Genomic DNA, 23,344 nt, shown 5'->3' on the forward strand with positions numbered 1-23,344 from the left:
AAAAATCGATCAAAAATCTAGAAAATACGAGTCGACATATCATAAAACGATGAAAAACAAAAAAATGAAACTGAAATTCGAATTCTAAATGTTGAAATACCCTAGAATGTCAATAATCAAAAAATCATTCGAAAATCTGTAAAATACGAGTCCATATATCCTAAAACAGTGAAATTCACAAAAAACGAAACTAAAATTCAAATTCTAAACGTTGAAATACCTTTGAATGTCAACAATGAAAAAATCGTTCAAAAATATGAAAAATACAAATCGATATATCTTAAAACGGTGAAATTCGAAAAAACAAAACTGAAATTCGAATTTTATACATTAAAATACCTTAGAATGTCAATAATTAAAAAATCGTTCGAAAATCTGAAAAATACGAGTTAAGATATCCTAAAATGGTAAAATTCGAAAAAATAGAACTAAAATTTGAATTCTATATGTTGAAATACCTTACAATGTCAATAATAAAAAAATCGCTCAAAAATCTTTAAAATACTAGTCAGTTTATCCTAAAAAGGTGAAAATCAAAAAAATGAAACTGAAATTCGAATTCTGTACATTGAAATACCTTAGAATGTCAATAATCGAAAAATCGTTCGAAAATCTTGAAAATACAAGTCGATTTATCCTAAAACAGCGAAAATCGAAAAAAACGAAATTCAAATTCAAATTCTATAAGTTGAAATACGTTAGAATGTCACCAATCGGAAAATTGTTCAGAAATATGAAAAATACGAGTCAATATATCATAAAACGACGAAATTCAGAAAAACGAATCTGAAATTTAAAAATACGAATCGATATATCCTATAAACGAAAAACCGAAATGTTGAGCTGAAATTATGTTAGTATATCGTAAAATGTGCCAAAAAAACACAAAAATAGAAAAACCGAATGTAAAATTCGAAAACTACGTATCGAAAAACCCTAAAACAGAAAAAACAGATATAAAATTCAAAATCTACACGTCGAGAAACCTAGATATGAAAAATATCAATTTACCCCCTCAGAAAATTTCTACTATAACAAGTCCAATATTTATCCCTTACCCCCTCAGCAATTTTCTAATCTATTAGCACCCCTGCAGTTTCAAAAAAGTAAATTCCCCCCCCCACGGTTTTCACGGCATTAGCCCACTGTCTCGTGGTAAATTTTAGAAACACCCCCGTGGACTAACTGTTCTCCCCTAGCTCCCTAATATTTTGAAAACGCTACTTCACCCCCTAACCCACAGTCAAACTCTCCTGACCATGGGAGATTTCGTCTTGACCGTGGGATCCATTGTTCCCACGATCAGAGCGCCGATCACTTCGAACCCATTTTTTGGCTAAAAATTCGCCATTTTGGCCTCCAATTTCAACACAAATCAAATCTACATAGGCTATAACACAAAACCCCTCAAGAAATTCAACAAAAACAACCAAAAATCAAAACATTTTAAGCATTATTCAAAATCGAAACCCTAAACTTTGAAACTGCAAAATCTCCCTCAAATCTCAATAATATGAACAATAACTTGATTCAAACAAGAATAGGGAAGATGTACTAACCTTCTTTACCATTTTCGGTCACTAGAAAACACGAAAATCTCTTCGCCCGTGAGATGACCGTGGGAAGGGAAAATTTCTTGAATTTGCACAGTGAAACCATAGAAAATTACTGTGAGAAATATGAAAATTTCCTTGTTTATATATAGGGGCAGTTTCGTCATTGCACAAAAATCAGACATTTTTGCTTAAACCTTATTGTTTTGGGCAATTTCGCTTAAACCCCCTTAATTTTGGCCATTTAATATAATTTCCCTAAATTTATTTATATAATTCTGGCTTTTACATTTATTCCACAATTAGCAGAACACAGCCCTTTTACACAAATATAATATACATAACAGGTGCATAGCAATCGACATCTTCTCCGGAGGGATCCAGCTCCTGCAGAAAACAACTCCACAGGGTCAAGTACACAACATAAAGCTACCTTTTTGAGGAGAGGGTGGGAAAAGAAAAACCCTCTCACTCAAAACCTTTGTGTGTGTGTGAAGTAACGGCACAAGTATATATGGAAAGCAGAAAAACACCTCAATAAGAGGATCCCGGCCAATAATGGAAAATACTTCCTCTGCTGGTTTCCTAATAACCCTTGCTCTGGGACCATAGTTTTTATATACATGGTGCACAAAACCAGACATCTTCCTCTTTTTGAAGAAAAGAATTCATATAAGATATTAGAAGAACAAGAAAAGAAAATTTCCAGTATATATTGAAATTGAAGCAGGCTATTGAAATATGCATGTGCTCAGCAGATAGACAGATATTGACAAAATGCAACAATTACCTGTTCTTCTCACCTTCGATAAACTCAGGAATATTGTCAATATTACCTATCTCAATCAGCATCTTAAGCACAGCCTATTACAACCAAAAAGGCAAAGGGCATTAAAGAAAAAGGCAAGAGAGGAAATAGCAACTTTAACTCCTTATAAATGTAGCATACTTCTTTTGCCGTTCATTTCAAGGGTATAAACTGCAGGACTTCTGCTTCTTAGTCTGAAATTTATTATGAAGATGAAAAAAAAATATATGCTTGCCTCATTTGCTCCACCATGAAGAGGACCATATAGGGCTCCAACAGCTCAAGCAAAAGCAGTATGTACATCAACACCACTGCAAACAAAAGCAGAAAGTACAAAAGAAGAATTTAAGACTGATTCATTTCATTTGAGTTTGAGTTCTATAGTGCCTACCTTGATGCAAGATGACAAGCAGCAGCTGTAGAGCAATTCATTTCATGTTCAGCATGCAGCATGAAGAGAACATCAAGCACACGTGCTAGGCGAGGATTCGGTTTATAAGCTCTATTGCCCCTACAAGTTTTTTGGAGGAATCTTACTTAGTTTTAAGGTGGCCCCACAAATCCTTAAATGAAAATACTTATGTATTTGAATCAGAAGCCATAATTGCATAACATTCTAAAGCATTATAAATTGAATATGTACAGTTAACCAATATAAAGTAGTTTTAAAAGAAAAACCTCAAACAAATGGAGAACGCATAAAGAGTCAAGCATGAACAGGAAGTTTTCTGCACAAGAAAGATTGCTGGAAGGCAGAATTGGAGGCCTTCCTGCCATTGACAACATTGATAATGAGTGAAAAGTGCTGAAAAAAAATCAAGTGATGGATGTGGCTTCAGTTTAATGAAAGGCAAAATAAAAGAAGGAAGATTGAATGAGCAAACCCTGCCAAGAACACGAGCTATTTGTTTGTCTCTCACTTGTTTTGATTTATAGGGCATGAATCATTAAAAATTCATGCCCTATAAAGGTCACTCAGCATAAATTAAAGATGCCAAAATCCATATAAAAACTAAGGTATTCTATTGATTAATGCTATACTTAACAGAAATTAAGATACCAAAATTCATTTAAGAGGTTGATAACTTCAGAAAGTAAGGAATTCCATCACTATATGGCATATACTCAACATCCAAATTACTTAATTAAACAAACTCAATTTCTTTACCAAACTTAACATAGGTGAAAAAGATGAAGAAGAAACTCATGAAAAGATAAGCAACTTCAACGAATGTACTAGATTTAGTCAATTCCTCAATACGATAACTCTTATATCTTAAAATTCTCTTGTGTCCATCAATATACAAATCAATGACCGTACAGGTTAAAGCTGACAATTTTTAACATGATTTGCTAATCCGATACAACATGATACGAAAAACATAGGGTTAGGGTTGAGATTTTTGACACAAAATTTATTCCGGGTCAACCTAACATGAAATCAAATAAAATAGTATTCAGGTTCACAAGAAAATACCCCGATATGACACGAATCAACTCAAATATTTTAGAGAAATGTTACTTTAATATAATTTATTAGGAATAAATTATAAAAATATTAAACGACAATATCAACAACAATTAAAATCTTAATAAATTGCATATAGTTGTATCTTTATATAATTATAATTACTCTTATTATTTTTTAATTTAAATATTTTTATTTTATTATTAAGTAGTAAGAATTTGGTTTAGTTAGTTAAATTAAAGATGTTTTTTTTTAAGTTTTTACTCTTATAATTATATATTGTATCTTTATAGTAAAAATTTGAAATATTTACTGATTATATATAATTATATCTTTGTATAATTATAATTATTTTTATTATTTTTATTTTTATTTAAATATTCTATTTTATTACTAAGTAACAAAAATTTAATTTAGTAAGTCAAAGTATTGATATGTTTTAAAAGTTATATAAATTTTAGATCATTTGTTAATAAAATAAAATGTTATTTTATGTGTTTTATTAATAGTATATTTGAGTAATTTAGTGAGGAAATTAAAACGATAAAGGTACTTTGAAAAGTGAAAATAATAGATAATTTTGAGTTTATTTAGGTTAAGTCAAGTCAATTCGAATATTAAAAAGTTGGGTTAAGGTGAAAAGTGTTGATACAAAATCCAATTATAATTTAAATTGGGTTAGGGTTTAAAGTCTATGATACAAAAATCGAATTAATACTCCGTTAAGATGAACTGCTAGATCTAGTACAGGTGCTGTGTTTAAATACCCTGCCTGGATCATATAGCTTCCTTTGTCATTCTTACCTGTACAAATATGTATGGAAATTAAAATAAGTAAAAATAAAAAATTGAAATAATTATCTAAAAGTACTATCATTGTTGTGGTTGTTGTAAAATAAGAACCTTCTTTAAATCAGCGGTTTTAACAGTGCCTTCCTCAGAGACGTTAATTTGATTTCTGTCGTCCACAATTGTCAACTCGCCCTTGAGATTGGGCGGTGGAGCGACAGTTGACTGAGCTGAGAGGTACCATGGCCCGAGTAATGTTTCGCGGTTAGAGCCAATTTCATTTGACGCTAAATGAGCTGAGAGCACGGCCAAACGGCCACATGTGTTATGATATTGGGCCTATCAAATTGGCACTGCTCTTCTTCTTTTAAATTGTAAATGCTGCATGTGTTAGTGATATATATATATATATATATATATATATATATGTGTGTGTGTGTGTGTGTGTGTGTGGGGATAATAATTAAAATAGGCAAAAATTTTTCCGCTTATACCTTTTTAGGCAAACGCATAGTAATTTTATTTTTATAAGCAAAACTTTTTATAACTCCAAAAATACCCTCTCAGCCCTGTATACGTAGGCGCTGGAAGGAAAACTTGAGTGCGTGAGTGCGTGCAGAGTGCGCGCGGTGCGTGCGTGCGGTGCGCGCAGTGCGTGTGGTGCGTGAGCAGTGCGCGCACCCTGATTAATATATATAAACAAAGTGTGAGGGTGCGCGCGCAGTGCGTGCAGTGCGCGCACCCTTTTTTTTAAATATATATGTATATATATATATATATATATATATATGTATATATATATATTAAATAATATAAAAAAATATAATAAATAAATATATATATTAAATATTATAATATTTAATATAATATATATAAATAATAATAATAATAATTTTTAAATATATATATTATATTATTATATATTATATATAATATTATAATATAATAAATATATATAATAATATAATATTATATATATATATAATATGTACAGTGCATGCACTGCATACGCACTGTGCGCGCACTGTACACTCACTGTTTGTGCACTGCGCACTGCACGCACCACGCGCACCACGCACTCACGCACTCTGCGCGCACTCCGTACGCACCCACGCACTCCGCATGCACCCACATACTCCGCGCGCACTCCGCACGCACCCACGCACTCAAACCTTTCTTCCAGTGCCTACGTATACAGGGCTGAAAGGGTATTTTTGGAGTTACAAAAAAATTTGCTTATAAAAGTAAAACTACTGTACGTTTGCCTAAAAAGGTATAAGCGGAAAATTTTTTGCCTATTTTAATTAATATCCCATGTGTGTGTGTGTGTGTGTGTATTACATCAAACCACGTGTTTAGCGTGATGTCATTATTAAAACCAATTAATAGTTAATATATAATATAATAACAAATATTTTCTTGAATAGATAAAAATAACAATGTTATGTATATTTATTTGTTTGTGTATAATTTGAGTATATAGATAATATATTATCAAGTAATTAAATATAATTTTACTTTTAATTTAAATTCATCTAATCATATAACAATAAATTATCTGTATACTCAAATTGTATATAAGAAATATATACATATAGTTTTATTGAATAAAAATTAATAAAAGTTTTTTTTTATATTTAAAAAACAGTAAAACTATACGTATTCATCTTGAATACACAAATAAATATATATTTGATGTGAATCATTATATGATTACATAATTTTAAATGCCCAACAAGGTTAGTAAATCATTCATTATCAACTTTTAATCATTTTGGTGTTGATATTTCATTGATTCGATAAAGATTTTTCACATTTTAAAGTTACAATTTTTGGTATGAACAATCCATTTTATGAGTCACTTTTTGCATATTTTGGATTAATTTCTTGAGGGTTTCTGTTTTATAATAGACATAAATTTGTTTGATGTTGAAATTGGAGTCAAAAATGCATTTTGAATCGAAAAATGTGGCAGCGTTGGGTTTTCGGGTTTTCATGATAAGGGGAAAAAACGAGTTCTTAAATAGTATATAACCTTTGCAATACTTCGCGATAGGGGAAAAAAGGGAGTTTTTTATTTAAACCATCTTATAATATTTAATATTAAAATATCTCTCATATTTTTTAATATTTTATTTAACTCACTATAATTTTTTAGTAATTTATTCAACACTTTCATATATTGTCTTGTATTGAAATTGATCTATTTATTCCTAATATTTGATTTAAAACCTTCATGCATTATTTAATATCAAAATGTTTTTCATATTTTTTTTAATTTTTGTTTAACCGCTAAATTATTATCAAATCTCTAAATGCCCTTTTTACATAAAATACGAACTAGATTTAACAAATAAAATTAAGTTTTGAGTTAAGATTCGTATAAATATATTTTTCTTAAGAATTGATTTTTTTTTCAATTCAAATTTATAAATACGAATTTTTTTCCTTCAAACAAACTTGCAATATCAAATATTAAGTTAAAATAAGAGTGAGAGTGAGTGTTTGAATAATATGAAAAATATATATAAGTGAGGGGTTTATATAAAAGTGGTGAAAGGTAGTTTTGGTATTATAAAAAATATTTAGGATATTTTTGTTACGAATAAGAAAAGTGGACATTTTTACTTAAAGAGGGACAAAATAGTCATTTACTTTAATTTTCCTATAATGATATTTATATATTTGAATAAATAATCTTTACTTAATAATAATGTGTATAATTTTATAGTATCAATCGATTTGATAGATTTCACGAGGAATACTTGTGACTATATTTTACTACTCAAGTGAACCATTGACTTCAAGGGAACTACTGATGGGTTTGCAGCGTCTCTAAAGCGTGGCATATGACTTGGCATTTCAGTATAATTTCCCAAACTGCTGGACTGACTCAAGCGTTATTGTAGCTAGGCATAGATAAGAAATGGCCATTCACCATGAACACGGGCAAGTTACTCAAAATTATAGATGGATTCCTTCGCCACATAGATAGATAATTTTAAATGATATATAAAATAGTGGCCACATATAACTTGTTCCCTAGCTAGCTACTTACTTACAATGGTTTCTGTAAACATCTAAGATCAATTTAGTTTGATATTGAACCACTTGAGCCTTGTAAATATTAAGCTCCATCTCCATGATTTTGATTTCCCTTAATTTGCTCTCAATCTCGGCCTTCTTACTTGCTGCAATAACTTCATACAATTCCTTCAAAACAGATTCATCTATGCCTGAGTTGTCAGAGTTAAACTGTTTTATCTCCTTTATGTAAACCAAATTTTTCTTCAAGTCCATCCCTCCCTTGAAATTAAAGAAATGACGATAATAATATAAATATACAAGAAAGAAAACTTTACAAGTAGTAAATGCCAGATTGATTACCTTTGCTCCACAACTCCAATCAATGGGTATTTCAGAATTATCAACAATCAGCCAACATATATATATATATATATATATATATATATATATATATATATATATATAAATTATTAAGAAGATGGCAAAGCTTGAGGTTGCATTGCATTGGGAAGGTAATTAAGCTCTTTCCAATTAATAATAATTATCCTTATTACTGCTTAAAGAAGACAGAAAGTTGAGCCTAGAGAAATCAAAAGTTGCATAATGCTTTAAAAATACTTTCTTGTTACGTGTTCCAATGTATGCCATTTCAAAATCTCATTTAATTATTCTTTCAACATTCATTTTTACGCAAACAAATTAAACATTCAACAAACTCTAGGTTTAGGTTTAAAATCAAATCCATAAATAAAATTAAACGTAACTAAATTATCTAGTAAGAATTAAAGTTTGTGATTAATATATTTATTTATATATAGACAAGGCTACCTACATATATGTAGAGTAGAGATACTTTTTATTTCTTGAAAAGAAAAGAAAAAAATAAACTGTTTCACTTCTCTAAATTAATTAGGGAAGTGAAACAGTTCCATTAATTTAATTTATAGACATGGATCAACTCATTATAATTAAAGTATTCGTTGGATTTGAATTCCAAAAACAAATAAAAATTAATTATAAACTCTGAATCTGGAACATAAAAACATCAACACTAAATAATTCTTCTTTTTTGCATATTAACTAAATAAACATGCAAAAAAGTTTCTCCTTACGAATGCCATTGGGAGACTGCTTACCAAACTTTAATCTAGAGAAGGCGATTTGCAACCATGGATTTTTTATGATGGCTCCAAATAGTTGGAATCCTTCAACAAAAACTTTACAACGTCCTTTACGACTTGCAGACTCTGCACATTCCGTTAATGTATCAATTTCACATCCTTCAGGCGAAGACTTCCTTGCTGTTGATGTTTATGATAAAGTTTCATTAGAAGATGAGCAAAGCATAGTTAAACAAGTAGCAAGAATGCTAAGGATTTCTCAGAAAGATGAGATGGATTTAAGAGAGTTCCATGCAATTCATGCAGAAGCAAAAAATAGAGGATTTGGTCGACTTTTTCGCTCGCCTTCTCTCTTTGAAGATATTATCAAATCAATTCTGCTCTGTAATACAACGTAAGACCAAGTTTGTTTGTTTGTTTATTTATTTATCATTTGGTTTGTTACATATATATATTAATTATATTAGCATAACTATTAATTTGGGTATACACAGGTGGCAGCGAACATTGAGAATGGCAAGGGCTCTATGCCAAGTTGAAGCTGAATTATTTCCTAATTCATTGGGGAATTTCCCAACCTCAAAACAAATAGCCAGCTTGAATGAACATGTCTTGAAAAAACGATGCAAGCTGGGATATAGAGCACGAACTATTCTTCAATTTGCCAAAAATATTGAGCTGGGGAAAATCAATATAAACGAATATGAAGAACATGTTTCGTGGAAGCCACTTTACAAAGCATTGAAGAAGAATAGAGGATTTGGTCCTTTTGTGTGTGCCAATATCATGTTTTGCATTGGTTTTTATAACAAGGTTCCATCAGATTCGGAAACAGTCAGGCATTTGAAAGAGGTAGGTTGGTTCGGATTAATTATTTTTATTATTAATTAATTAATCTAATTGTCTTTTCAGATACATTCAAGAGAGAGTTGTAACTCGAAAACAGTTGATAAATATGTGAAAGAAATTTATGATAACTATGCACCATTCCAGTGTCTAGTGTATTGGTAAATTTAATCTTAAATAAATAAATGATAATTATTAATAATTAAGTAGTAATTATTAATAAACATTTACATTTGCATTTCAGGATGGAGATGTTGGAAAGCTACGAAAAGAATTTTGGGAAGCTGAGCGACTTATATAACTCTAGTTATCATATTGTGACCGGTAGCATTAAATTCAAGTTTAAAACATAAATATTTACATACATTTTTTGTGCTACTCAAGCAATTTGGTTGAGAAAAATTTTGGAAATTCTGCAGCACAAACAAGACACACCTACACCTATTTTTTGTGATAACAAATCAACAATTGCATTATCAAAGAATCCAGTTTTTCATGGTCGTTGCAAGCATATAGATATCAAGTATTACAAAATTCGAGAGTTGGTTGCAGAAAAACAAATCAACATAGAATATTGTCCAATTGGTTGCCAAGTTGCAGATATCTTTACAAAGCCATTAAAGACGGAGTTATTTATCAAATTGAAGCAGACACTTGGAATGGCTAATCTCTCTGACTTGGTTTAAAGGAGGCACTGATATTATTAAATCAAGTCAAAACTGTTAGTGGTAGAGTATAAATAGGAGAAAATGGGCTTTTATTATATAAGTGGGTAGACCATGTATTTAGTTAATCATGGGTTGTTAGTGGGTTTTTAGTTGTTATTTTTCAAAGAATTTAATTGCTATTTCTTAGGACATTATGTTGATTTTTTTTATTTATATTGTTTATATAACTCTACATTTTATGAAATCAAAAAACAAAATAAACACAGTATTTTCAGTTTATCTTCTTTCTCCTCTTCTCAAAATTTTAATTGATTCTAGCATTTTTAGTGACATTAATTGACCAACTATGGATTAATTTGGGTAAGGGTAGGGATCAGATTTATTTATGGGACTAATCCTTAAATATTAAAGGAATATTTATTTATTTTTGGAATTTTTAATAAGCATTATACAAAAAATTTAAGCTTTACGAAGGATTTTTTTTGTAATGTTTAAGCCATATGAAAAGTAGGTATTGATTTATTTATATTAATTAATGTTAGTAATTATATTCCAGTTGTATACAAAATGAAATTAGTAATAGCATTAAAAATTAATGCAAAATTAAATGCGACAAATGGTTTTTATCCTTACTCTTTCCAAAATTTTAGATTACAAAATTAAATGCAAAATTAATGTTATATTAAGTAATTTTCCTTATTATTTATTTATTTATATTTCTCTTTTAGTAGTAAAGTAATAAATAATAAATAATAAATATTATTGTAATTATATCTAGAATAGAATGGTGAATGGTCCATTAATTAATTTAATTATCCATTCAATGCATGCACAACTAACTATATATAATACCCTCTTAATATCCCATCCCATCTCCCATCTAGTTTATTCATCAATGGAAGGCCCCAACATTCTTACAGAGAAAACCAAAAAAGCCTGGACTGAAGACCAAGAAATCTCTATCTTGACTGCAGTGATCCAGTTCTCCGCACAAGGTTTGAATCCTTCAGCCTACTTGACTGATTTCTATGCATTCATAAAACGAACACAAAGTGGCGTTGATATTTCTCAAAATGAGTTGCAGAAGAAACTGATGGAAATGAGGAACAATTACAAAGAGACTTTGATTAAGTCACCAGCTGAGATTGTTTCAGTTTCTGATGATACCCATCAGAAGAGAATATTGAATTTGTCGAAACAAATATGGGGTGGTTTAGTGAGTGCTCAAGTAACAAGTAAAACTTGCTTGAAAGGAATGAGGATATTTTATGAAAAGAATGTGAGGCTGGGTCGAGTGAAAATGATGAAGAAGAAGGATAAAAAAAAGTATGAAATGAAGTTGAGGGAGATTGAAAGAATGGAGATGAAGCTGAACCTAAAGAGAGCGGAGATTGTCAAGAGCCAGACGAAGTTTTTGTTGGAGACTTACGATGAAATCATGAGATGAAATAAATTTAGTTAAGAGAAAAGTCTCACCATTGCATTGCATTGCATTGAAGGTTTAATTTAGTTTTTTTTTTTTTTATATGTTTGATTTGAAGTAAAATGTCAAGAGACTTTTAAGTTGTGTTTGTTTCATTGATTGATTTTCTTATTATTTCGTTGAAAGATTTTATTTTATTATTTATGTTTATATTTATACACAGCTATTAAATTAAATTCATTGGGATGATAAGAGTCGAATGAAGTTTTTAAATAATAAGAAATTAAGCATTTACTTTTGATTTCTTGATGTAATAAACTTTCTGTCTTCTCCATTTAAGTTTATAATTTTTTTCATTAACAAATAAATAAATATATTATATTCCATATTTATTCAATTCCCAATGCCAAATGCAACATCAACTTGATAGAACGCTTCCAATTCTCTCTATTTATTTGTTTATTCACATTTTTTTATTTTATTGGGCTTTGCGGCTTTATTCATTATTAAGAAACATGACTTAAAATTTAAATCAATCCAGAAATTTCTATATATATGCTTGAGATTACAGATTCAAACAAGAACAGGAATCACCAAACTACTGTTGGTAAATATACCCTTTACGTATTTCCAAAATATATAGAGGAGAAGAAGGAGAAGAAGAAGAAGCAAATCTGCCGGATAATTATTATCACCCGGAAGTTTAAAAGGTTGTTTGTTTGTTTTTAATATATATATATATATATTCTTTTTGTTGTTAGTTTATAATCCTCCACCCCAAAAGTAAAACAAATATGAGCTGTCTCCACACCATGCGATTACTTTCAATTAATATATTGGAACTTTAAATTTTAACTGGATAGCTTTCATCCAACTACAGCTGATAAAATACACAACCACCAAATCTTGGTGCAAGCGTATCCTTATTCATTCCCAATGCCTCACCATTTCCAAGCTCTTAAGTTTCATTATACTGCATAATCAAATATTGGAAAATAAGCCTTTTTCTAATCTTATAGGATCACTTCGCTTAAATATGCTCTTTCAAAATAATTTGAATTGAATAACCAAATTAACATGGAGTACATTTATGAGTGATCTTCATAATCAAATGGAATAAAATTTTTTGTGTTAATACAAGCTTGAATTTATACATTAAGCTTACAAATAAACAAAGAAATAACATAATATATAACAAGGAAATTAATAATAAGAAATATTCTAATATTACCTTAAGAGGATTTCGTCTCTTTATATTTGCTTACTCAAGCAACTGCACTTAGGGTAGTGGGTAACTCAGTGAGTAGTGGTTTGATGAATTTGCAAAAAAGAAGTTGCTTATGTCTTTAGGGTGATAAGCTAGTTTGGTTATGGTGAGAAGATTGATGTCGATAGTTTTGATAATAATTTTTGGACATGGCTAGTAGAGGTTGACATAAGTATAAATAAATAATATGCCTTTTTTTTTTTGTTTGTGCTTCAATCTTTACGTGTGCTTCATGGTTGATGAGTTTCATATGCAACTCATTAAAGGTGATTATAGTTTCTTGAACATGCATTACAAGTCCTTATAATCATCATCAAGACTAGAAAGGATTTTTAACACAAAATCTTTATTGTCTATTATTGCATTTATCATTACAAGTTTATTTGTATAGATCTTGATTTGTTGCATATATTTGATGATTAATTTGTTACTTTTGTTAAAAATGCAAAGTTCTTTTTTTAATTGGTTAAGTCTCTCACAAGATAATTGTCTATTTCATATTATTTATACTTATCTATTTAGTATCTATTTAGCAAGATGCAAGATGCCATGACAAATATGCATGAATTTCTCAAAGTTGTAAGGATTTTTTACACCGTTCTAATAAAATCGAACTAACTATTAGAAAACTCTAAAAACATAAATAAGCATTACTGAATCTCTTAAAGTAATTTCATCATTGACAAACTACCAAAACAATAGCCTTAATTATTATAAGACTTGTAAACATCTAACACCATACTGAGATGCTTTTGGACGAATTGTGTCTTCTTAACGATAAGCTCCAACTGCAACATATTAATTGCCTTTTTCATATACATTGTTGTCCCTTGGATTACTTGTGCTTTTTTCATGTTAATCTCCAATTGAAAAAGTTGAAGGGCAATAAAGTCGCCGTCAAGCTTCAATCTCTCATCTACTTCTCCAACCAAATCCATTGCTTCGCCATTAACACAGGAATATAGCTTAATTGGACAGCTGAAGCTTTCAACAGAAGCACAAACAATTGAAGCAGCTCCCCATATTCTTTTGGAAAGCCTAAACAACTTCTTCTCATGCCTACTAAAACTGGACTTGTCCTTGTTTAGATTATCCTTGAACTTTCTTTTCATTTTGTGTAATTTATCCTTTAGTTGATGTAAAGTAAAATTTCCTTTGAGTAATCTTTTCATATAATTAAAGAAGTATACCATACTGGAAGAATAGTCAACCCCCCTTTCCACTGAGAGTCTGATGACGCCCCTCAAGATGGCTATCTCTTGCTCCTCACTCCAAAACCTTCCAAATGCCTCACTGGGTTTATATTCTTCATATTCTTCATCCTCTTCAGATGTGACTTCCCTGTATATTTCTTTTATATCTTCTTCATATTCCCAAGAAGACCTCTTCGTTGGTGCCATAAATGAGGATTAGCCTTTGCTGGAAGTTAATGAAATGTACAGAAACAAAGTACAAACTTAAGTAGAAAATAATGTCAATATGTGTATAGAGATAGCAATAAGTTAGAATGGTCAAAATAAAACACAATTCTCCCCAACCTAAAAAACTTCAAATATAACGTTCATAAAACGTTGACTGATTTCTGCCTACTTGACTGATTTCTATGCATTCATAAAACGTTGTTCATTTTTAATAACTAAATAATAACTATAAAAATACTATATATGCGTGAAATTACAAATTCAAAGAAGAGAAAGACTCACCAAACTTCTGTTGGTAAATATACCCTTTACTTATATGTTGAAAATTCAGTTGCCAAAATATATGACGAAGAAGAAGAAGAAGAAGAAGAAGAAGATGAAGATGAAGATGAAGATGAAAATTCAGTTGCCAAAATATATGAAGAAGGAGAAGAAGAAGAAGAAGATGAAGAAGCAATCTGATGGGTAATTATTATCACCCGGAAGTTTAAAAGTTTGTTTATTTTTAATAAATTAATATATATATTTATATTTATAGTCTTTTTATCAGTTTATAATCCACCACCCCAAAATTAAACAAATATGAGCTGTCTCCGACCATGCAATTACTTTCAATTAATTTATTGGAACTTTAAATTTCAATTGGATAGCTTTCATTCAAATACAGCTGGTGAAATATACAAGCACAAAATCCTTATTCATTCCTAATGCCTCACCATTTCCAAGCTCTTAAAGTTTCATTATACTGAATAATCAAATATTGGAAAATAAGCCTTTTTCTAATCTTATAGGATGACTTCGCTCAAATATGCTCTTTCAAAATAATTTCAATTGAATAACCTAATTAATATACAGTCCATTTATGAATGATCTTCATATTTGAATGGAAAAAAACTTTGTGTATTAATACAAGCTTGAATTTATACATTAAGCTTATGAATAAACAAAGAAATAACATCATATATAACAAGGAAATCAATAATAAGAAATATTCTAAAATTATTCTAATATTACCTCAAACTCTCGATAGTTTGACTTTTTGCTTGGCTTTCAAAACTGGCGTGTCAGATGCCTATCCCCAAGCTTCTGCTTGGCTCTTTTCCTGACTAGGGATCTCTAGGGCATTTTTGATTAATTGTAGAAACTAATTAATTAATTAATTAATCTAATTGTCTTCTCAGATACATTCAAGAGAGAGTTGTAACTCGAAAACAGTTGATAAATATGTGAAAGAAATTTATGATAACTATGCACCATTCCAGTGTCTAGTGTATTGGTAAATTTAATCTTAAATAAATAAATAAATGATAATTATTAATAATTAAGTAGTAATTATTAATAAACATTTACATTTGCATTTCAGGATGGAGATGTTGGAAAGCTACGAGAAGAACTTTGGTAACTCTAATTATCATATTGTAACCGGTAGCAGCATTAAATTCAAGTTTAAAACATAAATATGTATACATACATGTTTCTCATCTTCTTATAATATTGATATTATTATTATTATTATTGCAAACCCTAATTAAAGGGCTCTCTTTTTACCATTCATTTGACCTAAATTCTTATCAAAGAGTCTGATGGCAAATTAATTGATTCTTATCTTATCATCAATAAATTTTAAGGAGGCGTGTAACCCTTTAATCAGTGGAGATTTTTGTGTGTGAATGGATTATGTTTTGTGTGTATAGATTATTTATTTATTTATAAAGAAAAAAAGATTTTGTTGGATAGCCATTGTTAATCATCATCTAGTTTATAAAATTCAACATTGGCTTATGGTAAACCTCTGGGTTATTGGTGATAAGCCGAAAGAAAGAGTAAGCATAATTCATACACGCCTTAAACCTTCCACCATTGCTTGTAAAAAATACAAGAATTGTTGGTAAATAAAAATCCCAAGTGTCATATCAAAAAATCTACCATACCTTCCTCTCCTTGTTCTTCCTTTCCCTAACCTAAACTCATTCATTGAGTTTCTCCAATTCTTGTACAACATTACTTAAACCATAAATACACATTTTCATTACCTATTTTAATATTTAATAAAAACAAATAAAAAATTAGGATATTATACTTAATTCAATTGCATAACACCACAAACATCTATCAACATACCTCTAGTTTGTCCTGCTTAGCCTTATGCTTATGAGGAAGGGCGCGAAACTCTTTAGATAGCCGCATGCATTCTTTCATACTTTCAGGTGATGCAAAGTCAAGTGCAACTTTTATACATGACTGCAAACAAAACCCTAAACCCTATCAAACCAACAAAACTTACCAAAATAAAATTGTATCATCAAGGATTTACACACACACCTTCAGATTTCTCACTTGATGGGGACATCCAGCCGGTATAAGGACTGCCTCTCCAACTTTCTGAACAAAACTCCAAGGCTCTATGCCTGCATTTAAAAAAAAAAACAAAGCTACTTACTCTGCCATAATTCTAAGTAATTAACATCAACTTAAACCAACCAAATTCCTCTTTCAGCTTTCTCTTATGATGCTTCGTCAAGTAGAATGTTTGATCATGAATCGGGTGCACAACCTATATGACAAATAGGCAAGTCAAGTATCAGTATCCTTGGTTCAATATCCTAATTATCATGTTATCTCTACCATCCACAATACAAAATATGAAACTTTAATTATTTACCACATTCGTCTCACATTTATGACCATAATAAATAATTCTTCATTTCTTTATAATCTCTGAAAGCCCATAATTTAAATATGTAGAGTAGCTATAAAAAGAATTACAAAAAAAATTTATACCTGTTCTACTGGAGAACAATAAACATCCCTGAACTCCTTGTGATGAAGCTTAAGATATTCCTCAAGTTTCGGCACATCCAACCGCCGGAAAATATCCCAAAGAGCACCACCATCTGAAGCCTCTATTGTTAAAGGGTCAAAAAACTTAGACCTAAACCTTTCTGAGGGACATTCCTTTTGTTGTCTTTCATGCTCAAGTTCCAACAACTCTCTTTGGTTTTGAGCATCATGCAATTTCTTCAAATTTTCTATTTTAGCAAGCTGTTCAGAACTCGGGATAACATCCGCGGTATGCATCAAAATATTCACCTGAATTATGCAAAACCAACCAAATAGTTAATTACAAAAACAAACAAAGAGCATGACAAATCACAATTTAATCAATCAAAGGTTCCCAACTTCTAAGGCCCAAGTGTAACTTTTTTCTTGACAAACTTTTACTGCATAGAAACAAACTCACCAACCACGTTTAAAAAACTAAAATATATGGACTGATGTCCTATCCAGAACATACATTACAAAAGAGATAAGATTTAAGAAGAAATTGATAATAAAAAATAGTTAATAACATTAACAGGATAAATAAATTCAAATTTTATCCAAAAAATTATGATAAATCATTAAAAAGTAAGAAAATAAAGAAATTTTCAAATTTTCTTCCTTTAAAATATAAAATATCAAAAATCCTTCAAACTGCTTAATACCTAGCACTTACGCTACCAAACATCCTATACATTGTTAATTTATTCTCTTCAAGCTAAACTTTATTTAGAAAAAACCAAAAGATTTCTTGCAAACAGCGTAAACATTAGTGGGAAGATTTTTTAGCACTCCTAGGTTATAAATGTTGCATATACACCCCAAAACTTCTTAGCTATAAAATTTTATTTTAGACATCTCAACATTATGTAGACAAATTACAACACTTCTTAGCTAATAAATTTATCACTTACCCCCTTTTCAAAGTTTAACAAATCTGTTAAATATTGTACAAAATTCAAAGTACCTATACATTGAACTTCATTTTTGAGCCAAAATTCATCAATTTAAACCCTAAACCCATGCAGATCCACTCAATCTATTACAAATAGATTCAAAACTTAATGAACCCAAAAAAATTCACAACTTAATCACAAAAGCAATCCCATCACTAAACCAAAAACACTAATCTCAAACAATAAACCCAAAAATATGGTTGAGAAACACGATTGAGAAGATAAAGAAGATAGATGACAAATATGTCTTATAAGGTTTGAAAGTTGAATATGGACAAATTTCAATCAGTTTCTTGGTTAGAATTGTGATAAAAACTACACTGAAATTTTGAAAATGGCAATAATGGACTAAAAAATTGATTTATATATAGGGGGCATTTTTGTTCATATAGAATTTGTTCGCTATATTGTTTAGTGTTTAAGGTGTTGGCTAATTTCATATAACCCCCTAAAAATGTTGTTAATTTTTAATAACCTGATAAATAATTCTAGGCCACACTGAGATATGGAAAGTTACTATCAATGATACTCCTTTTTGGATGGATGTTTTGTTTTTATTGATAAACATTATTGTATAAATTTTACTTGTTGGATAGGTCTATAATCCTTAGATTTGAGGTTGTTGGACCATCTTGTACACCTATACGAAAAGATACATGTGATCTTTGGAATTAAGGTCACCGAACCATCTTATATAAGGATTGATATGGTTTGACATCAGTCTAACGTAGTCTGATCGAAAGATTGTTAGACAGGTAGTGATTGACCATATCGAGATCTGTATAAAGACTTTGATGGATTAATAAAGGATTTGTCACTCTCGAGCATGAAAGCCGATATCTCAATTAGGGTCTTTTGATGGATGTTAATGACCAATTAAATCTGTGGTGAGAGTAAGATTAAATTGATGCTCGATTTAATATTATCTAGTCATTGACAAAAATCAATCTATGTAATTCATGGAATCTTAAGGGAGACACTTAATTTGCACCTTAGCTTTAAAGAGTTATCATATGATGAAAAAATCAAATTGTACGATTAACTATATCATTGACAAGTTAAAACAAGTCACATGTTGACCTCTACTAATCGAGTAGTCATGATGTTTTGCTAAAAGTCAATCTTGATATATGTCCACACGGATGTCAGATCGAAAGCCTAATGCGAATTTGAACACTACTGATTTAGTGAGGAGCCTATAGGTCACACATAAAAAGAGTTGATGAATTCTAGAGGCATGAGGATTGTCTAAGTTGAGTTTGGTTCTGATTTTGGATGGAAAATCTAGAATCTTATAAGGATATATGGACCTAAAATATATTTTATTGTATTTTGGAACCTTAGTGTAATAATCCTAAAGGCTAAAGGTGTAATAATCTAGAAAAATGCAAGGTATATATCCAATAAGGTAAAGGAAGACTAAAATACCTTAACACATACATAGAAGATATGATTATCAAGGCTAAACCAATGAAAAAAAATCCAAACAATCATAATCATCCAAGTAAGAGTACTAATGCTTAGACAATATAAAGTGTAAGTTCATGTAAAATACATGAATATATTACATAAACTAATAAGTGCTTAACTATGCACAAACAAATCACATAATTATCAACTTAAATAAAATGAAGCACAAGAGTAAGTTTTCAAATGGAAAATAGAGAAGAAGTATAAATGCCATATTGAGTGCAATAAAATGTGATGAAATGCACCATGGCTTCGAATGTATGTACAAGGGCAAAAATATAAATCTATATGAACATTCACACATTTGAAATTGAATACACACCCAAGTTTAAAATGGTGAGAGAAATCCAATGGTATAGTTGAAATCCAAAAAGGATGACCAAAAAAGGTATTTTAAGACAAAAACTGAATTTTGGATGAATTAGAGCAAAATTCAAATTTTTAAGGTCTAAAGTCTTTAGAGATTTTGTTGAAAATTTAGGTGAACTATGATGTTTTTGAAAGAGAATTTTGGTTAGAAAGTGTAGAAAATATGTTAGGAACCAATTTGATAAAAAAAAAGTTGAAGAAACATGATGTAAAAAGTGGAGAAACATTTGCCCTTATACATTGCAGAATACTGTAGTAAACGATCGACCGAATTTTGAAATTAGGTCGACCGAATTTTGACAAATCAGGTTGACCGAATTTTCCAATTCATCAGCTGAATTCTGCAAAATTCTGGTGTATATTTTATGCACTTTGTTGTCCCATATTAAGTATAAACAAGCCAAAATGATCAAACTATGTAATTTTGACTCAATAACATAAAGTACAATGAAATTTGATACTAAATATGAGGAATTAAGTTGGATTGACTCAAATCCTACATTACCTAATTTGATATTCAAAGTAAGCAGATGATAGGATTGATTGATGTTGTGATCCTATGATTTTAGGTTGAATGCCAAAAAGCATTAGGAATTGATTAGGGAATATATGCATTGACCAAAAGACATCTTGTGTGAGTTGTGCATGTACATGTATGGGTGTGAATTATTCCTCCCATATAATGTACATGGTTACTGTGTATAGGTGGGACTTGTACCAACATTGTCAATATTGGCAATATTGTATTATCTTCATATGGCGTTACTGGGGAATGACAAATGAAAAAAAGTATCTCTAGTTGGTTGATTGCTTAGACTGATTCAATTCTTCCCTGTAGGGTGTACAGGTATGAAAGATGACCCACCACTCTATGTGCAAGTCCATTGAGAGATTATGCTCCAATACATCAAAAAATATGGAGAAGTATGAAATCTATGGGTTCCCACTTACATTCCAAGTGTATCATTGTTTATACTTTTTTTGATAGCTAAAAAAAAATATTTACTATAGTGGTAATTTGTGGAATTTGAACATTAATGTTGATATTGTAGTTTCGGATATATGAGACACTAGACACATTAGTTGTCTGAGTGGAATGTTTTGATTATTATATGTGTTCTTGCATGTTTCGATGGCAGACAATAGAAATCCCAAGATGGAGTCATATGGAACAAATATTCAATGGTGATGTGGCTAATAATTCTTAATCAATTAATTTATTGCTTAATTAATTTAGTAATCAACTTGCAAAAAATTTTTATTGATATATTTTAATGAACAGGATGACGTCAATTTCCCATCGTGCCTGTAAAAAATAATGAGGCCACATTATGGTATGTCGATGTTGTTGGGTACATGGGAATGTTGGCTCTACAGTCTTTCTTCTCGTCATTCTCCTCATTAGGAGATAGAGCATCTACTCCTCGTGATATCGCTTCTCCCATCATCTCACCTATTGATGACCTAGGCATGCCCCCCTATAATTGAGCACATATCGTCCACGTCCTCAAGCACGCCCCCCATTACTGTTGATGCCCCAAACATACCCTCATGATCGAGTGCATATCGCTTGCGCCCCCAAACGTGCCCTTCACTACTATCAATGCCGTAGGAATGCCCCCCATTACTCTGTCACCCTTGGATGTTACATTAACTCAATGGGGAAATCTTTTATTAGACGAGATGTATCATTAATATCAAGGATAATATAAAGTAGACACTACTTTTATGTCTTAACCTTGACAAAATATCGATTGATGAAATGACTTGAATGCATAATAACTGTACCATTGAAAGGTTAACATTAGTTTTCTATTGATTCTTTATTAGTAGGGTAACCATAACGTACTTCTAGGAGTCACTCATGGTTTGTGAATAAACAACTGACTGATTATAGATTGATCACGAATTTATGCATTGCTAATACAATAGAAAACCTATGAGTCATATACAATAGAAGATTAATAGTCATAATTAAAAGGTAATGAATTTATTGTATATAGAATGAATCGCACTCAAACATCGTGAGCTTTATTAATAAGTAAATATGAATCTAATCATATTATGATAGATCGATGTCTTACGCATTATTGGACCTAAATATATATGATTAATATATTTGGGGTCAAACAATAATAATCCATAAGTTTGAGGGTTGGAATGCAATTATTGGAAGTTAGATTAAGGTGTAAATGCATAGAGTGAATCACCTTGGGTCACCCTAAAAGTGGTCAATTTAGATCTCTAATAATGTGGCATAATAAATAGGAATGAATATTAAAGACATTAATAAGCTGAATTAATATATAATAAAGAAATAGGCCAAAACTGCAAATACTTTAAGTCATGGGGTGCAATATATAGAGAAGGGATTACGGTCATCAAAATGTCTCATATAAATTGAAACATTTTTACAAACCCATGAATGATAATGCTCCTAGACATCTTCTCCTTTTGCAATAACAAGCGCCCTAAACCAACATTCACACAAATGTATGTTCGTGGTTGCCATCGTGTAGACGAATAAAGGCCCTTCTAATGTTTTAGAAGCTATGGAAGCGCTTGAGACAAATTTGGAGAAGATCTTTATATGAAGGAGTCTCCAAATGCAAGTTTACATTATTACATTCTTTCAATTATATATATAACAACCCCTAGAGTTTAGGGATAAGGTTTTTGTGGTCAAAGTTTTATTATCATACAAGTTTTCGTTGCTAAAGATTGTTAGTATAGGGATCCAAAAATCCAACACACATATCCTCCAACAATAACAGTAGTTTGTATGCACAATACACTCAGGTGAAAGGTGATTTTATTGGCCAACATGACAAATTTTTGACAATCAATGTATGCTTTCTTAGCTAGCCACAGGTGGTCAACTCCTTTATCAAAGCACTGGTACAAATTTGCAAATATTTAGTTTTTCAATCCCTCACAAGCCAAGCAATGTCGTCAAATGTGCAGTGGCAAGCCATTGATCGAAGAGCTTTGCCACCAAATATCTTTTTTTATAACTTTTTGGCGAAATTAGAGGTTTGCAGCGTCTCTAAAGCGTGGCATATATGACTTTGCATTTCAGTGTAATTTCCCAAACTACCGGACCCAAGCCTAAATGTGCACAGGAAAAGGCTAGTATGTTCACCATGTAATGGTATTTACTACTCATAACACTAAGTTTTAAACACCAAGGATTGAGATTGCATAAGCAAAATACCAGCTGTTGTGCAGCAGTATTCAATTGACCAGGTCTCTTGATCCAGATCCTGTGGAATAAATATCTAAGGCACAGTCTGAATATAAAATATTACAGTTGCTAAGTTAATATGATAAAGCTACAC

General features: G+C 30.6%; 3 protein-coding genes, 1 long non-coding RNA gene and 1 pseudogene across 4 annotated transcripts; 2 read left to right on the plus strand and 3 right to left on the minus strand.

The window, feature by feature from the left end:
- Positions 1–1,874: 1,874 nt before the first annotated feature.
- On the minus strand, positions 1,875–3,302 carry LOC123224039 (annotated as a pseudogene).
- Positions 3,303–8,759: 5,457 nt separating this feature from the next.
- On the plus strand, positions 8,760–9,913 carry LOC123224040. Its single transcript, XM_044647516.1, has 3 exons — positions 8,760–9,160; positions 9,261–9,618; positions 9,857–9,913. Exons 1-3 carry the CDS (start codon positions 8,760–8,762, stop codon positions 9,911–9,913), a joined length of 816 nt encoding a protein of 271 aa, XP_044503451.1.
- A 1,262-nt stretch (positions 9,914–11,175) lies between these two features.
- On the plus strand, positions 11,176–11,727 carry LOC123224041 (STOREKEEPER protein-like). The gene has a single exon (XM_044647518.1). The coding sequence runs from the start codon at positions 11,176–11,178 to the stop codon at positions 11,725–11,727; it is 552 nt and encodes a 183-aa protein (XP_044503453.1).
- A 1,947-nt stretch (positions 11,728–13,674) lies between these two features.
- On the minus strand, positions 13,675–14,370 carry LOC123224042 (probable transcription factor At1g61730). Its single transcript, XM_044647519.1, has one exon. The coding sequence runs from the start codon at positions 14,368–14,370 to the stop codon at positions 13,675–13,677; it is 696 nt and encodes a 231-aa protein (XP_044503454.1).
- Positions 14,371–16,605: 2,235 nt separating this feature from the next.
- LOC123222774 lies at positions 16,606–17,251 on the minus strand. The gene is made up of 4 exons (XR_006503713.1): positions 17,173–17,251; positions 16,873–16,945; positions 16,714–16,799; positions 16,606–16,632 (listed from the first exon to the last, which is right to left on the minus strand). It is a non-coding gene; the product is annotated as an uncharacterized LOC123222774 (long non-coding RNA).
- Positions 17,252–23,344: the final 6,093 nt, after the last annotated feature.

Source organism: Mangifera indica, chromosome 8 (genome assembly GCF_011075055.1).
Source record: "Mangifera indica cultivar Alphonso chromosome 8, CATAS_Mindica_2.1, whole genome shotgun sequence".
Taxonomy (NCBI): Eukaryota; Viridiplantae; Streptophyta; class Magnoliopsida; order Sapindales; family Anacardiaceae; genus Mangifera; species Mangifera indica.

Coding starts and splice junctions, on each gene's coding strand:
- LOC123224040 (XM_044647516.1), top strand. CDS start 8,760: ATGCCATTGGGAGACTGCTTACCAAACTTTAATCTAGAGAAGGCGATT. Junction 9,161..9,260: donor ATTCTGCTCTGTAATACAAC/GTAAGACCAAGT, acceptor GGGTATACACAG/GTGGCAGCGAACATTGAGAA. Junction 9,619..9,856: donor CAGTCAGGCATTTGAAAGAG/GTAGGTTGGTTC, acceptor TTTGCATTTCAG/GATGGAGATGTTGGAAAGCT.
- LOC123224041 (XM_044647518.1), top strand. CDS start 11,176: ATGGAAGGCCCCAACATTCTTACAGAGAAAACCAAAAAAGCCTGGACT.
- LOC123224042 (XM_044647519.1), bottom strand. CDS start 14,370: ATGGCACCAACGAAGAGGTCTTCTTGGGAATATGAAGAAGATATAAAA.